The sequence below is a fragment of the Bacillus rossius genome, chromosome 3 (assembly GCF_032445375.1).
Source record: "Bacillus rossius redtenbacheri isolate Brsri chromosome 3, Brsri_v3, whole genome shotgun sequence".
Lineage (NCBI taxonomy): Eukaryota > Metazoa > Arthropoda > Insecta > Phasmatodea > Bacillidae > Bacillus > Bacillus rossius.
In genome coordinates, this window is record NC_086332.1 from 14,411,260 (window position 1) to 14,429,709 (window position 18,450).

General features: G+C 36.2%; 1 protein-coding gene across 1 annotated transcript; it reads right to left on the minus strand.

Moving 5' to 3' along the window:
* Positions 1 to 8,473: 8,473 nt before the first annotated feature.
* LOC134530255 (uncharacterized protein DDB_G0271670-like) lies at positions 8,474 to 13,820 on the minus strand. The gene is made up of 2 exons (XM_063364946.1): positions 13,674 to 13,820; positions 8,474 to 9,862 (listed from the first exon to the last, which is right to left on the minus strand). The coding sequence occupies exon 2, from the start codon at positions 9,854 to 9,856 to the stop codon at positions 8,906 to 8,908; it is 951 nt and encodes a 316-aa protein (XP_063221016.1). The 5' UTR covers positions 9,857 to 9,862; positions 13,674 to 13,820; the 3' UTR covers positions 8,474 to 8,905.
* Between the last annotated feature and the right edge of the window lie 4,630 nt (positions 13,821 to 18,450).

Consider the following 18,450-nt stretch of genomic DNA (forward strand, 5'->3'; position numbering starts at 1 on the left):
CGCCCAGGGCCCCGCGCCTATTGGGGCCCCGCGTTTGCCCTCACCTCTTGGCACCTGTCATGTAATGTGTTCGAAATTAAGTTGTACGCCCCTAATGTTTATTAAAACGTCTTTTATATGTATTACCCGCAACATGCAGGGGACGAGTGTCAGATAATCGGGTTGGCAATATGTGACACTTGCCAGCCGGCGATGCTGATTAGTGTTTGCTTCAGGTTATAGTTATCACAGATACGGCGACAACAAGGCTTTGCTCTGAGTGTCTTTTTCCTCTGATGTATCTCTGGGGAAGGGCGGTGAAAGGAACACACAGTTGTGCTTTTTTTTTTTGTTATATGTTTATATTACTGCTGCCAGTTATCAAAGGAATTGAAAGTATAGGATGCTATGTATACCCTAAACTTCTTCTCAACAAGTGGAGGGGGTGTGAACGTACGCGTTACAGACCGATGTTGTTACTGCAGTGTCGCCAGATCAGTGGAAATATTAAGTCATCTCTATTCGTTCGTCCTGTTATTTTGTTGTAACCACTTCCAATGATATTTATTAATAGGGCTAGTTATTTTTAATTAGACGGTTTCATAATCAAAGCTGAAATTTTTATTTGTTAGTTTCAGTCAGATTAATATACAATGACCTCTCGTGATCGTGACTTAGGTAGGAACTATGATTCTGGCCGTTCCAAACGGAAAAAAAAAATTTAAAAACCCAAAGAACTTGAAAAAAAATTAAGTGGTTCTTTAACAAAATATTTAAAGACTGATAAAATTACTGTAGATAAGGAACAGTTGTGCGTTCAAGATGCAATACCAAGACATAAAAATACCCAGTAGCCAAAGTGAATCTCCCCTGAAAAACAATGAAGTGTTGTGTTCCGAGTGTATGTCTGCGTCATCTGAACATCTGTGCGTGCCAGATTCAACGATGGCAGAGGAAGAAGTTACTGTCGCTGCAGAGGTAGGACTCAGTAGCCACAGTGATACACCTTTCGGAAGCAACGAGGTGATGTATCCTGAGTCGACGTCATCATCATCTACACATGTGCCATTAGAGGATAACGATGCGGTCTTCGACATCCGTGAGGAAATCGATACCTTACCTACCAATGTAACTGTGAGTGACCCTTTTTTTATGGCCTAAACAATTAAGTGTCTTACAAATAACTAGTATAGTTCAAAACGGCCCTGTGAGGGTATACAATAAATCTTACCCCTAAAATGAAAGTGGTCGACATTTTACAGACACACATTATATAAAAACACTTATAAATGGTGAAGAGCAAGATAGGCGATGGTTAGTTTATTCCAAGTCAAAAGATGCTGTTTACTGTTTTGCATGTCGTTTATTCTCTCTAATATCTAATCCCAACAGTGCCCTTGGATCTAATGAAGGTATGAATGACTGGAATCATCTATCCGAGATGCTCAAGTCTCACGAAAAGAGCAAGTGTCACAAAGAATGCATGGTAAAATGGCTTAGTTTAAAAAACGGCCTTTCTTGTGAAAAAAAAAAACTATTGATTCACAAACCCAGGCCCAGATTCGAGCTGAACAAGAACGCTGGAGAGACATTTTAGAAAAGCTATTAGCCATTGTACAGTTTTTGGCTAATCATAAGTTGACTTTCAGAGGGCATGAAGAGAGGTTGTCCAATTCGAATAACAGTGGAAATTTTTTGGATTTGGTTATTTTGATTGCACGATTTAAACCAACATTGCGAGAGCACTTGCACCAAACTATAAATAAGACAGTTGCCAGAAACCACTACCTGAGTAAAACTATTCAGAATGAATTTATTGACATAATGGCCAATCATGTTAGAGCTAAAATAGATAAAGTATTAAAGAATAAGTACTTTGCAATCATTTTGGACTGCACTCGAGATATAGCTCGGATTGAACAATTGTCAATAATTCTAAGAATAACAAACCAAGACACTGCAGAAATTGAGGAAAATTTAGTAGAATTTGTAGCTGTAGAAAAACTACTGGTGAAAAGCTGGCCGATTACATAATAAACAAATTGGAGGAGTTAGGCTTGTCCATTGTCAACTGTAGGGGTCAAGGCTATGACAATGGTGCTTATATGTGTGGGGAAAAGAGCGGTGTAAAAAGAAGGCTACTCAACATTAATCCTCTTGCATTCTTTGTACCGTGTGGAAGCCACAGATGGAACTTAGTATTGGGAGACGCTGCTTCATCTTGTGCTCAAGCGCAGACATTTTTTGGTCTTTTGCGAAGACTGTACACCGTTTTCTCTTGCTCAAGTGAACGATGGTGTATTCTGAAGTCGTATGTCAACATTTCTCTCAAACCTCTTTCCGAAACCAGATGGGAGTCCAGAATTGAATCTGTAAAAGCTGTGAGGTATCAGCTAAGCAATGTTTGTGATGCTTTGTCAAGTCTTCGTAAGAGTAACACAGACTGTGGTTTAATAAGTGAGTGTCAATCGTTAGAAAACGAAATTACTACATACGAGTTTGTTGCATCTCTTGTGGTGTGGTACGATATTCTTGTCAAAATAAACACCATCAGTAAGGTATGGCAAAACGTAAATGTGTATTTAGGTGTGGCAGTTAAGCACTTAGAAACATTTTTTTCAAGTGGTTGGATAAATATCGTCTGAGTGGCTTCAATACGGCATTGGTAACAGCAAGAGAAGTAGCAAAAGAAGTTGGCATCAATAGCGTGTTTAAGAACAGCAGAAGACGGCGTAAAAAGAAAATGTTCTTCTATGAAAGAGAAGATGAAGCTCCCGAGCTTCCACCTGAAGATAATTTCAAAATAAACTATTTTCTGGTGGTAGTAGATTCAATACGAATGAGCTGTCAGCCAAGATTTGCAGCTTTGAAGACCTATAAAAGCAAGTTTGGCTTTATGTATCAAATCAAGGGGCTACAGAACATGAGTGATGAAGATCTGATGAATAATTGTCAAGAGCTACAAATTTCATTGAGCGCCAGAGATAAAAGTGATGTAGACGCTGTGGAACTCTATGAGGAATTAAAAATGTTGGCTCTTGTCTACGATGGAGAACAAAACGATGTATTTTCAGTTCTTAAGTACATTGTACAAAATGGCTTGATAGATGTATACCTACCCAAACATTTTTATAGCATTGAGAATAATAGGTACAATTCCTGTGACAAAAGCATCTGCATAAAGGAGTTTCTCCAAGTTAAAGCTTATCAAGACTTATATAAGATCGATTTTCATCTTTAGCCTTCCTCTCCATAGAAAACGAGTTGCAAAGTCTAGATTACACTGATCTCATAGAAGACTTCAGCCGGAAAAAATGTCGCAGGGTTACATTTTAATGAAATGCAGTAAAAGCAAAAAGTCACAAGAGCTTGTATTGTGAGATGAGTTGGTGTTGTAATATTTTGCCTTGGAATGTTGTAGTTGGTTTTTTTCCCCCCCTAAAACAATTTTTTTTCATAAGTGAAGGAAAAAAATTCACCCATGTGATTTTTGTACCAAATACTAAACAGCTACGTATATAAATTAACCCTCATTTACATTTGGCATATATTTGAGTATTTGTACAAAAACAATTCAAATTTAGTTACATATTTTTATTTTTATTCTTTGTATGATTTTATTTTATGTGAAAAAATATCGTATGTATGTAAATGAAAAAAAAAGTAAATATTATTTTTTGTTTATGCTTTTGATTTTTTATATTTTTTTATGATTTCACTTTTAAAAATATTCACAGCTTTTATAGACTTATAAAATGACCAGATTACACCAGAATTAAATTGTCCGCATTAATAAAACTAACCCAATTACAATTTACCACGAAAGAACATTTCTTTACCGTCGTCGAAATTTAGGTTTCATATAGGCTCAAAAGTTTAATTTTCTAATTTTCCGGGAGAGTGACCACAAATCCCCCTTTCTCCAGTGGTATTCCATACTCCAGTCTGATAAGACCCCCAACCCCCTCCCTCCGAAATACAAGGGCCCCGCTGAAATTAATTGTCCAGGACCCCGCAGAGTCTAGGTTCGCCACTGTATAATATTAATAAGGATTGGGTTTCCCTGGATACATTATATGTATACATGTACTACACCTTTCCTCATAGCACACAAATTTCTGCCTGTCTGTATCATACTCTTGCAGTTGGCTACAAATTGTAGTATTAATAATAAAGTAAATACAGAAAAGAAGGAGAAGTACAAATGCAGTAGGTACAGAAGAGCTGAGCTCTCCAATACGACAGCCAAGCAAACACAATGAGAATGTATTCCATGAAAGGTCGGTAGCCGATATACAATGTTTTCCGAGCCAACAAATTAAGGAAATGGGTGGATAGCCTGTAAACATCAATATGCACTTAGAGAGATCGCTAATGTAAGTGGTCCTGAAGTGGTCTGGTCGCAACTGGAAGAGATGTCGAGGTCAGCTTGGCTGTGGTCGGTTAACAGTAGGTCGTGCAGTATTTCAAACTGGCAATATCAATGAGCGTATCAATGACCTCTCCAGGCGAGGTAGCACTAGCAAACCACTGAGTTTTCGAGTCCTAGATTAAGACGTAAACTTTTGATGTGTAACGACTCGTTACAGTAAATAATTGTAACATTCTATGTAACAGGTCAATATTAAATTTTAAAATTCAATATTTCATGTTTAGTACTTACTCAGTTTTTATGTTAAATATGTAATCTATAACAGTAGAATTTTTAAATTTTTAAGTACGAGTGCGTTTACTATGTTGTTTAATTTCTTTCCTTGGATGTATGTGCTATCTAGGTATTCTGTCAAAAATAATCCCTTTCGGCAATGCCTACAGGCGTAAGTAGGAAATGTTTTCGACACTTCTATAAACTCCTGAAATATTTTAATGTACATAAATTCCAAATGTTCACGAATATTTAAAAAAAAATCGATGAAACATTTTCTAATATCCCATGAAACGAAAATATTTGAATGTTTTTAACTCGATGCATCAAGCATTGAATATTTTAACGAATTACATATTATGCCTAGTAAGGTAGTTACGCAAATATTTATGACCTTCGGACACTATTTTCATATGATAGTTAAAAATAAATTACGACAATTTTAATACTAAGAATTTATTTATTATTATTATTTTTAATTTCAACCCATCAGAAGATGTTTTAATCAAAGGATTTAGATAAAGTTTACAAGTTTTTAAATAAATTGTAACTAATTTGGTAGTATATATATATATATATATATATATATATATATATAACTTTTTGTTTTTCTACCCTTGTTATATACACACCTTTAATGTTATTGTTTGTTACATAAAATTTATTTTATACAAATTGTTTTCAGACAATATTGATAAGTTAAATAATAATAATAATTAAGTCGATAGAGTACATTGTAGCGCAGTTTGAGTTTCTTCATTCAACCCCAGGTTATTTCAACCCCTTGCAATATTGGTTTGTTTTATCAAAAATGTTTCATAAAACGATTTAGACAAAAGTTACAAGATTTACAAACAATATAAACGGATTTGATGGTAGGCTTACTAAGGGAATTATTAATTTATTTTGTAATTTAACCCCTCTTAATCAACCCCTAGCAGCAATTGTTGTTTGTATCAAAAATTATTATAGACTACGTTTTGATAATATTTGTAAGGTTTACAAAGAATATGAACGGATTTGATAGTTTTCCTACTAAAGGAGTAAATAATTAATTTTTTTTCATTCAACTCCGGTTTATTCCACCCCTTGCATTAATGGTTATACTTAAAATATTATTTCAGACACATTATTGTCGTATTAATCCTGCGAGTTATGATAAGTTAAAGGGATGTGATATTTTCTACACTATAGGAGTAACAGCGATTTTACTGTTTTTTTTTTAATTCCTCTATTTCTACCACATTGGTCGGATATTGGCCTTTAACGAACTAGTAAGAGATTATCCACTACTAGATTTTATGTATCAATTTGGAAGTGATTTTAGAACATTTGTGGCAGTTATAGTGTCCATATAATTCTGTTGACGATGGTTTTGGGGTTTATAGACCATGAAACGAAAAACTATATAAACATTTGCCGGAATTAGCACCATGGTAACGGCTACAATACGTCGTATTTATTTTAAATCTACCTTATAGGTAAATTAGTTGTTTCTAAAGTGTTCTAAAGAAATAGTTGACTTACAGGTTTGTCAAGTGAAGCTATATTTTATAACTGTATATAAAGAATAATTATGTAATACTATTATATTACAAAATACAACATTGCAGCAATGTAAATATAGTACAACATCATAAAAAAGGAAGGCATATTGTATTTAAAATAAAACAACAGCATAAGTTAATTAAAGTCTCGTGAAGATAAATTACTGAATATTACATATCTTAATTTTTTAACATTAACCATTGGCGCCCAACAAGAATAATGTATCGAAAATTATAGTAATAGTTTGCCCGTATTATGGCAATAACAAAACTGTTAGCACCACAGATGTAGATCCCCTTACACTGGACCAACTACATAGTTGCAGAACTTGCCCGGAGACAGAAATTGACACACTTAGTGGGACCTGTCGGTGCAGAGTTTGACACCCGGCGCAGGACAGGTTGATACAGAAACTGGCATAATCCTTTCGTATGACAAGCTGGTACAGTTGCTACTTTGAAGCAAGGAGTTTGCTCGAGGTCAAAGAAATTACATTTTGAAGTGTTATTCCTTCATCAGGCGTCTGCTGTTCGCGTGACCTCATGTCTCGTTGCGTTGTTTTCCTTCACACCACTCCATTTTCCATTAAATTATGTCACAACAGTAATGTGACTATTAAACACTTATGGCCAATATGTAAGTGTCCAAACTGCAAAGTTTGATGTGCGTTTTGTTACTGCATTTAGAATACAAAATTACTTTCAAATATCTGTAGGGAAACACATCCAAACCGCAAAGGTCTGACGAGTATGTTAAAACTACCTCAAACACCGGTTAATTCCACTGAAGTGATTCAGTACTGTTCTTAAATCGCATAATTATGATGGGTATGTAGATTTATACATTTTAAATTAATAAAATGGTCGTTGTTTCACTGCGAAGTGTATTTAATAGGCCAGTAATACCACGCTACACAACGAGTTCTGTATTCTCATATAAAAACAAAATTTTGCAAGTGAATCAGTAGAAATAAGTAACAAAATAATACCATTATGAATAACAATAAAAAAATATACAAATAAAATAAAATCAATGACAGCACAACAACATATTTACTCTTCAATTTTTTTTATTATTTTTACTTTAAGTAAGAGAAGCATTAAACATTTGCACACGCAGTACACGAATCTACATGTATCTAAATAAAAAATAATTATTATTACATTTTTTGACAGTTATGACAGAATACAAGATACAAAAAATTAATTCTTACCCTATAAAAATAATTCCTTTTTATATTAATTGTAATGAAGTTCAAAATGGTTTAGCAGCTATATAAACTTAGCACATGCTCCTAATAATACAGGGTATCTGCTTTATTAAATACGTACGTTAATTTCAGCAGTAAAAAAAAACAACGTCATAGCTGGCTATAATTCACAAAATAAATTACGCCGTGGAAGTATTGTAGCACCTAAATGTTCATCCAGAGAAATTGGCCATACATATTAAGACCATCGATGACTGTTGATGGAGCCATAGTACACAATGAGTCTGTTTCAGAGAAGAATATGCGCTGAAAACCTGTAGGAATCAAAACTGAATCGGTTAGAATCTACCCCTTCTCGTGCTGCTATCGCCGAAAGAAAATACTTCGGTATCTCTACACCCCACACATTTTTTTTTTTTTGCCATGCTCGAAAGCACGGGTGAAACACGAGAGGCAAAGTTAAGCGATGACGGCTGAAAAACTCCTGTGAGATTGTGAAGTAAATCGCATACCCGACAACGGCTTTCGCTACCAGTTGAACAGGCTGCGGCCAGACTCATCGGCGGAAGCAACTAACAGAAAAAAAAATTTCTCACCGAGAAATGGGGCGTGAAGTCCCTACTCAGACACTAAATCCATAAATCGGATATCGTAAAGGCTAGTGTCGCACATACACATGTACTTCGTATGACCATAATTATAAAACTGATGGCTAAGTTTGAGAAAAGAAATTAGGAAAACACAAGTTACCAAACTAAAACTTGCAAACCAAAACTATAATTTTCGGTATTAATTAAAACATTAGAAACTTTACATGCGACAGTACCTAATCTTAATTAAGTATGATTATCCCGAAATAATTCCATAGACATTATTTTACCTAAGAAAATATCGGTAATGTTGTATTAACTTTGAATTGATATGGCTTACCAAAAAAATAGAACTCATATAATTAGCTGAAATTAATTTATGTTCTAAAATGTTACATTCTTACTACCCAGAATATGCTTTAAATTTTGACAAGATGTGTTTAATACACATGTTAATTTTAAGTGATTTAGTATATTACAATGAAACCAATAATAATAAAATACACTACTATCAACTTTATTTAGAATCTAACCCAACTCAATTATAATATTATAGCACAAACAAAATGACTTAAATTGCTATACATAATAGAAGAAACACGAGTAAATAAAAATGATGAAATATTCAGAAAACATCAACATAAAACATTCTCAGTCAAAATGTTATTAATAGTAGGGGCATTAATCCTGCGATGTTACAGGCTCGGAGAGTTGGAGAAGCAAGCACAGGTCACACACCAGCAAGTGTGGCTACCTGCAGAATACAAGCATGCGACGGGAAGTCACCAACCAGGAGTCTGGCCTCAACAGTTCGCGTTGATGTATCATTACGTGTGATTGTCATGAACTTCTTGAGACTTCTGCAGGTCGTCACCGGATCTCTCTGTCTTCCATTGATCCCACACCCAGGCTTGGTTAATCATTTTCTTTGATTTAATCATTTTCTTCGCTGCTGCTGCTGCTGCTGCTGCTGCTGCTGCTGCTGCTGCTGCTGCTGCTACTCTTACTGCTGTTGCTACTGCTGCTTTTGCTGCTGCTATTTTTCTTGCTGCTACTGCTGCTTTTTTGCTTGCTGCTATTTTGCTTGCTGCTTTTTTGCTTGTTGCCGTTTTGCTTGCTGCCCTTTGGGTTCGGCGTGAGGTTCGCCGATGGGATGCCCTTCCACAAGCCCATATTGGATATAAATGGCATCGGTTTAACTGGATTTTTATTGTCAGGAGACTGCCTACTGCACGGATACATATTAGAGGACCAACGATCATTCCGGCGAATCCTTTTTGGTGCAAGATCCGCACTACGGCGCCACATGGACTTGTCCTGGTAGAGATTCTCGGCATCTTTTCCGATCTTGTAAGTGATGTTATTCTTGAGTGGCGTCCATTCTTGGGGATATACAACAGTAAGCAGCCTAGGGTTCTTTTCCTTAAGCTTGGATTCCAACCAGGTCGAACCCGAGAAGTTATAATTCGTGCTTTGGAGCCTTTTGGCCACCTTTGACCCGAAACCATCACCAGACCATTCATCGGAGTGTGGCATTTTGGGCTTGGAGAGGATTTTGCCTGTGCCCTTATAATTATCGTTGCTATTCTTTCTGTTGATAGAGGCAAGCGTGGCTGGGATGTTTCCCGATTCTTCTTTACCTTTATTTTTATATTCACCATAATGCTTGACTTTATCTTCCCCATATAAAGTGTACACAGAGGTCTGCGGAATCGCATCGTCACGGCCATGGTTGTAGAAGCCGTTATCAGTGTCCTTCAACGATGGTTCATTCATTATGGCAGGTGTCCTGCCATACTTACTGTATAGCTGTTTCTGGTAGGGTGCCACTAGAGGCGCCAGAATAGCCAATACTAACACAGTTCGTCCCATTGGTGCCTCCATAGCTTTCTGAAACAAAACAAAATTAATTCACCTACTGTATATCTACTAGCCCTGGTTCCGTTCGTAGTACGACTAACAAAGATTTGGTAATACCAACATATTTTTAAGTTATTCGCTTGACGCATCTAAACTATCAACGCAATTATTCACTCATCATAATATTCCTACTTTTCTATTTCTGTTGGAAAAGAAGCTGTGATTTCTCTGGACTCTGTTTTACCTTGACAACAATTGAAAGCCTCATTAAAAATAATACTACAGTTGGTATTAAAGGACATAGTTATGAATTTGATAATAAATATATTTTTAACTATTTCATGGCAGCAAAGGCATGCATTTTTCTACAAGTCAAGGCAATAGCCAAGGCATGGCTTTAGATAAGAAATAGACTGATACGTTGTAAGTACTAATTCAACATAACATAGCCTTCCCTGTAGTGGCTTTAATATCTCTAACTATTTCTCAAGGCTCGGTCTCGCCCGACATATTTAGTTATTGCATTTCATTTCATTAATTTTATTGAGGACATTCCATCGGATGTTTGAATTTTTTTAAATTTATTATTTTTATTATATTAGAGTTAATAAAATTAGCAACACAAACATTTTCTTTTCATTCTACGGGATTAACAACATTGAATAAATATATATATATATATAATTTTTTTAGCCAAAACGTACATATTATTTTTTTCTGCTCTTTAGCGTAGTGCATTTTAGGCACTACGTCTAGGTATTAAAAGACTAATGTATTTATTGCATAGCAGGATGCTGAAGATATCAATATTTAAAAGACCATGAACCATGAAATGTTATATAAAACATAATATGCGAATAATTTTATCGCTCGGGATTATTTTAAAGAAAAAAACTTATTTCAGTGTAGGTAACACACTTGAAAATAAGGCTGATTACAAAGTATTTTTAATAGATGCTGGTTTTTTAAAAACATTTCTTGAAAAAAGTTGTACAGAACATTTTATTTCCTTCGTGTAATTTGCGCACATGACATACGCAAATAGACATGCTTTCGAAATTGTATATCTATCTAAATCATTCAATAAAAAGTATCTGTTTAAATCTGATTGAAATTGCAGTGTAGATGTTTCAGCTCTACAGCAATGCCTTCTGGTTAACCACCGACAGGAAAGAGAGAACTGCAGACATGAGATGTAGGCCTATCAAAAATTTAGTAGAGAGCAATCAGGTTAGTTTTATAACAATGATACCTGCTAAAACTAATAATACAAAGATATATGCTAATTTAAATTTACGAAAACTTAGGCAGGAAAATTACACAATGGAATTTTTTTAAGTAAGAAATTTGACTATAAAAGAGGGTAAAAAAAAAGACAGTAAAAATCTTATATTCGCCCATTAGTGTCACTAGACTACACCTTCAGTAATACACCATCCCCAGTGTAATACAGAAACAGTAAAACCCAATAGCATTGATATATTTCATTATTTGGACAATAAAACTATTAGTAATTTTACAGAATCACTATTACTACATATTTTATTCGTAACTTCTTTTTAGTTACATATCAAGTTGTCAGTTATTCGAAACTCCAAGTGAGGAAATTATCACGTGACAACGTATGTGTATGCATATACACATTTATAATATGGACTTTTGTTATTTTTTTGTTCCTGTGGGCGCGCTCTTTTTATGTATGCATAAATATAATATAATAATAAAAATAACTAGTTTTAACAGCTCCATAGAACTTACACATTGAGAGACTAGATCAGCTCAGAAAGAATGGAACACGTGAGATCTCTAAAAAACGTAGATTTCTTTAAAATAATCCCGAGCGATAAAATTATTCGCATATTATGTTTTATATAACATTTCATGGTTCAGTTATCTCGCACAAAACCAACAAATATTTTTGCAAAACTCCGCACCATGAAACGAAAACTATATAGGCCTAACAATTTTGTGAAAGTCGCAATTTGTAACGACAAATATCCTACTAATATTATAAATGCGAAAGTTTCTATGCTTGGATGTTTGTAACTCAAACACATAAAAACGGCCTAACGGATTTGAATGGGATTTTGACACACATATAGTTTAAAACATGGATTAATACATATGACACATATTAATATGAAATTCCATCCCTTCTGATTACCGAAAAAAAAATCATAGGTGGGACATACAAATAGTGTGTGTCATTTTTTCTATGACTGCCACACGGTCATATAGTAAGATCTGGTAACTTCATATTCTTTTCCTTGGTTCGAACGCGTCCGCTTAGTGGAGCTCGCAGCGGCTAGCAAAATATGGGCGCTAATAATAGTTTAGTTCTTAACTTCGTAAATAGATAGCATTGCCTTGAATTTTTAAAGCGCTATCGTTTGATTCGTCTGTCTCGTCTTGCGTATGGTTTGCGAGTGTTTCAAGAATATCGAGTGCCCAAAACTTACACGTAATGGCGGAAAATAATAAATCATGCATTTTCGTCAACAGAAGTATGTTAAATTAAAATATGTAAATTAAAAAAAAAAACATTATACAACTAGGTATATGACGGGTAAAAATTTGTATCCAATATTTTTTTATATTTTTATTCTCAATTTTTTTTATTTTTTGAAGCCAATTCTGACAATCATGATGACGAAATAGCGGGCAGATGCTAGTAGGTAGTATTTCTTTGAAATATACCTAAAAACTGCCTAGATTTCTATGTTCACTGAAAACTCCAGGCACAGGCTATTGAAGTCACAAATGGCCTAGCTATAAACACTATTTAAAGCTATAAACTAAAAGGACAATCCTTAATACCTCACTATAAAAAATGGAATCAAATGACTGTAAATGTGACAGTGGCATATATGTAAATTACCTGTGCGTAATCCAGAACCCGTAAATTTCCGAATGAATTCTATTGACAATAGACTTGTGTTTTCGTCGCGTCGAAAACGAAGACAATCGCGGCGAAAGGCCTTCGATTCTTAACTGTATTTTCGTCATTGAGTTAGGAATAGTCAGGACACGACATGCTGTTTCGTATTTCAAGTCAGTTTTTAACATTGCCATTATCATATTGTCCCGCCCAAAACATCGCTGGAAATGGTGCGTGAACATTTCTGAACACGGTTAGTAAGTATGAATTATAATTTATTTATTTCTTTCTCTACACCCCTATCGAAAAGTCTCCCTGTAGCTTCCCCTTATCAGTAATTCATATGTTTGTCACTAAATTGTACATTATATACTTAATTTAAACATTATTTTTTCTGATTTAAATAAGAATATCAAACTTTCTTGACGATAAGTTAACAAAACCATCGTCGAAATTTAAATTCCTGTTTGGCTTGGAAATGGTTGAATAGTTTATTTTTCAAATATTCCGGTATATGTACAAAGGCACCCAAGTGAATTATCTCTTTAAAATATTAGTGTCCCGGAAAAATAAATGGCCCAGGCCTACGCACAAGTGTGCACTGTTAGAAATTGCAGTAAATTAACGTACTTTCCAACGAATAAACGAAGCCAGATTACTGGGTCTTCGTAGAAACAACGTTGTATTTGAACATCTACATTCTGTTTCTCGTTATAAAAAATTTAAACACACACGAGAAGAAATGAGAGTGTTCTTGCAGTAGTCTTAACAAGTTTTTGGAGTTTTGCTGATATACCAGAACTGTTCTTGTAGATTTATGCTCAAAATAACTGAAATTATACTACCCCCATGATTCATCAGTACATATCCCTAGACAGCTTGTAACTAGTGTTCTCCGTATGTTTAAGGTGGGAGTATTGAAGAGTGTAGTGAGGAGCGAGACGCTGGAACCAGCACACGTACCCGCCGAGTCGCTCTGGCCAACAGCGATGCGAGGACTCCCGGGGCTCGGGACTCCACTGGTACCGGCTGCTCCAGAGGCGGGTGTCTTATGCGGGGCAGGAAGGTCGGACCGGACACAGGGGAACGCGCCGAGACGCGTCATCTTGCACGACACACGCGGATGCGCCGGCTGCCGAGAAGGACGGGGGTCCAGCGGCCTCGTCAGCAATCACGAGACCTTCACGCGCGCGCGTGCCGTATCTGCGGGGCTGGACGGAGTCACGTGTCTCTGACCCACACGCGACACATTCAAGGCCGTAGTGACGTCGACCGTTGTACGTTAAGGACTGCCCATTGTTTTTCTCCGCTTAGAATTTAAAGTGGTGGCCATACTCTTTTACATTTATGTATCTTATGGAAGAAAATATGTGCTTAAGGGGTGGGGTAGGAGATATGGAATGAAATAAATACCCTCCTCTCTAAAATAACTTCTGATCACAACTTTCACAGAACAGAACAACGTTTTCTGGGAAAAACTAGGCAAAAGGTAATTGGTTCTGTACACGAGCCTCTCCCAATGGTTGTCCTATTGGAGAGACACTTATTCACAAAAACCCCCATTGAATTAAAAATAAAAACTGTAGAGATAACAACAAATCATCTCCATATAATTTTAATAATTTTTTTAGATTCCAGGGAGTCATTAAACTACACTTTTAAATAGGTTATACTTCTTTCCTTCAAAATCTCAGATCTCCAATGCAGTGGTCGGTATTCTATACCTACTTAAACCTCTCCAGAAATTCCATCATGTTACACCTCCCCCCAGATAAATAATCTAATTCCGCCCTTGGCCACATCCATGCCCTGTAGATTTAGGCTTGATAAAATAAAGATAAAATTGTTCCTATCAGACAGAGTATTTTAAAAGTATTGGAGTACATATAACTCAATATACACTTCCCCTTGAGGCATAAACTCCGGTTGTTATAAACAAGTTGCGATATAAAAGTAAAATCCAAAATAAATTTGAAAAATTTAATTTACTGAAGAGTTTCTTTGTATGAGCACCATTTAAGGCTATTGCTAAAATACCATTTGTATTTTCTTTCCAGAAAAGTGTTCAGCATCTGTCTTGTCCCATTTACCAGACACTAAAAAGTTGTTTAATATAATGTTTTTGACCTAACATAGCACTTTTATTTTCTGAACAAATATTAACAGCCAGAAAAGTAATCATTTTCCCCATTGTTTTTACTTGGATAATACCTTATTACTTGGATAATACAATTGAAGCATTTCTTTTCTTGAATCCAAATATCCCTAAACTGTGTACATAGACGAACACAACTAAATCTTTGTAACTGTCTGTGTATACACATGTATCTCTTCCCCATCCCCCTCTTTATTCTATCCCACCTCTCTCGGCATTCTGTCGAGTGTATCGTGCAAGTCCTGCCCATTCTGTTTTAATCCATAAATACTCTTTACCAACATGCAAACTTGGTTTCCCTCTGTTCTGTATAATGGAAGCTCCTCTGTGCTAGACCACTCCAATTGCACTGACAATGAAAGAACACGATTGGTTTTCTTCTTAACCACTAAAGATAACTTTAACCAAATCTATCCATGGGATTTGGAAAAACCCAACTGCTTTATACACTCATGGATCACCGTCACTGGTTATACTGAGTTAATTTTTAGCTGTGTACTGTGAGTGGTTTAGTATCTGCTGGCGAGATCTTTGTGGGCTTAAAATTCATAATACTTCCATACGAACATTGTTTTAATTTTAGGAAAAACTACCAAACAATTTTTTACCCTTCAGGGCTGTCCACAATCTAATAAATTTTTTTGCTCAGTATTTGCTACTTTCTCATCCACTGCAAGTTTACAGTTCACAGAGCAACACTTTGCATGGCTTCCTAATCATCTTTAGGATCATGATGGCAGACCTTACTAAATATGGTTAAAAACCCATTATCTCATGGTGTCTGTCTCACAATCTAGCAGATATCCTAACCTGCAATGGTGTGATTTCTCCACTTACCTTACTGTCTCAACATTCTGACAAACTTTTGTGCTTATCCTGTAATCTAGGTATTTGGTTTCCTTCCAATGAAATTCTTCCCTTCCAAAGAAATTGTCCCTCATCTCTTGACAAGTTACAGAATATTACCTAGCTCTTAACTGCTGACTCTGTACCATCCTCAACTTTCCATTTTTATAGCTTATCCTCAAAGCTATCCTACAACTACAGCCACGGAGTCGATGAAAGAGGATTGAAAATCATACTCTATTGCCGGAAACATGGTCAGTGAGAAATAAAGATTGTGGTTCGGTGATGTGAAACCCGCCTTTCTCCGGTGAAGGTTGATGTCGAACTGGCCGAGATTCTAGTCGCTGCATGCCATCTTGAATCGACTTCCCGTGCAAACATGCAGTGAACAGAATAGTATTTCAGGCAAAGATGTTAGCATGTTGCTGCAAAAATATTGCTTTATAATTACTTACTTTTTAATATAACATCGTTTACACAAAAGGAAAAACTCTGGTCGATGGCCACTCGGGCGACAATCGATATGCTAGTCGTGCTGGCTGTTGGTAGCGCTGCACTGGGTTGCATTGGTTTGCACTGCACAGAGATCGTGTTAGGTTCTGGTTGCATGCATAGACGTACATGTTTTGTCGAGGCCGCGATGTGACATAGCGGCCTGTGTGGATCGAAGGAGCACCGACAAGTGTCGTCAATTTTATACATAGAACTGGTCCTTAGCTATTAACGGCACCTGCAACACAAGCCATTATGCCTCATCGTCATGCCAACAGGGTGTGTGCAACATGCGAGTGATAGAATCCACCCATTGCAGTGCAGTGCAGCGCATATCGTGTGGTAATCGATAAGAAGGTTATGTGTACTTTGTAACTTTTTTCCTAATAGTTTGAAGAAACAAATTGGTAGTCAGCATTTAAGTACAATTTACCATACTGTAAACCATTAACAATAATTTAATCAACATGGTCTCGACCTAACCCCAGTTATATACACGTCTCCCACCAGGACCACCCATGAAGGGGGTATTCTCGCTCAGGGAAGGCAATTTAAAGCCAGCTTCTTTCGGGGGTGGGCGCTCATCTTGCTTCAGGGTCAACACCATTGTTTTAGATATTAAGCCTCATCAATAGTGTAAGTTATTATAATAATCGATTCCTTCAGTTCCATGACTACCTACGCTCTGCTAATTTCATATACAGGCATAGGCGTGCGCAGGACTTCAGTATTGGTGGTGCCAGATTACACAACAGCCCTGTCATTCACGGATCCCGAGCCTAAAGCGGGGGGCCGGGGGTCCTCCCGGAAAAATTTTTGATTTGAAAGCGCAAAATGGTGCTATTTAAGGTTTTTCCGAACAAAAACATTAAATACACAGATGTAAAAATTTTAACATTTTTTATGACAAATTATGGCTTTGAACGTTATAATCACCAGAAAAACTACTAAACTATTTACAGTTTTAAGCTTTGTTGAGCCATAAAGTAAATTGCACAAATTGTTTCCAGGAATTAATGCTCGTGGCTTTGAAAAACTATACTTATATGTTTTCTGAAGACGCCAAATAAATGCTAGATAAAACATTCTCAAATGTTAAGTTTTAAAATCAACAAATGAAGGGAGTTTTTATAACATACCTAAAATATGTAAAATATTAAAATAATAAAATTACACAAATAAGAGTGGGCAAAAGTTTTAACTTTTGGAATACAACAAAAATGTTTTATCGGCGACTGCATATAAGTCATCGAGTAAGCCTATCCTTTTAACTATCTAAACTCTCTCTTTTTTTTTAAATAATCCCTGGCGGACGGCGGCTATTATTCCGTGCGCCTGCCGAGTGGAGTGAATAGTGGACACCGAGCGCGCATTCTATGTAATTCTAGAAGAACTATGAGAAGTATTTACATTTCAGAAGTTTAGTAGCCGCGGCCCGTGTGTACAACACAAGTAATTGCAACTGGCTTGTTTCCGTGTGTATAGTTGGTTCGATTGATAATTGAGATACTGATAGTGTTATGAGCACGTATCTGTAACTCGACACGATAGGAAAACATATTTTTTTTGGAAATAATACGGATTTTTGTAAGTATGTATTATTTCTGCTTGTAAAAAACAAAATAGCGTTAACCCTAATGGTGGTGCCAAGGCACCTGTGGCACCTACCGTGCGCACGCCTATGTATACAGGTCGCTTTAATATTTATTAGCATGGAGGTATGCCTTTTTAATAATAGCTATGTCATTTTGCCTGGACATGAGGTATGTCCCACCCTCAACTTGATATGTATTTTGTCTAAAGACTACTAATTTTCACTGAAACAGGGCCACTAATTGTAGTGAAATGTGTGTATATCAATATTTTATGTTATTAAGAGCCGAGGACTATCGTTGCCCACAACTTAGCCATCCTCAATGAGTTTGTTCAAATTTCCGATCCAGATGGTGTATCAGTAACTCCGTATAATGATGGTAATTTTTTGAGGCATCTCGCCTGACCATTTATATGTTACACAATGTTTAGTGTTTTAGGATCATTTGTTTGCACCTCCTTACATTGCTTTAGAGTAATTTATGTTTGCACACCATTCAGTGTTTAAACCCATTCATGTTCACGCACTTCTCATTGCTTTAAGGCCAATCATGTTTGTGGGCCCTTCATGACTACAGGGTGATATGTGTCAGAAAATATGTGCATCAAATGATTCGGCAGTAGTCACGAGGCCCATGTTGCCTTCTGTCGACT

Coding starts and splice junctions, on each gene's coding strand:
- LOC134530255 (XM_063364946.1), bottom strand. CDS start 9,856: ATGGAGGCACCAATGGGACGAACTGTGTTAGTATTGGCTATTCTGGCG.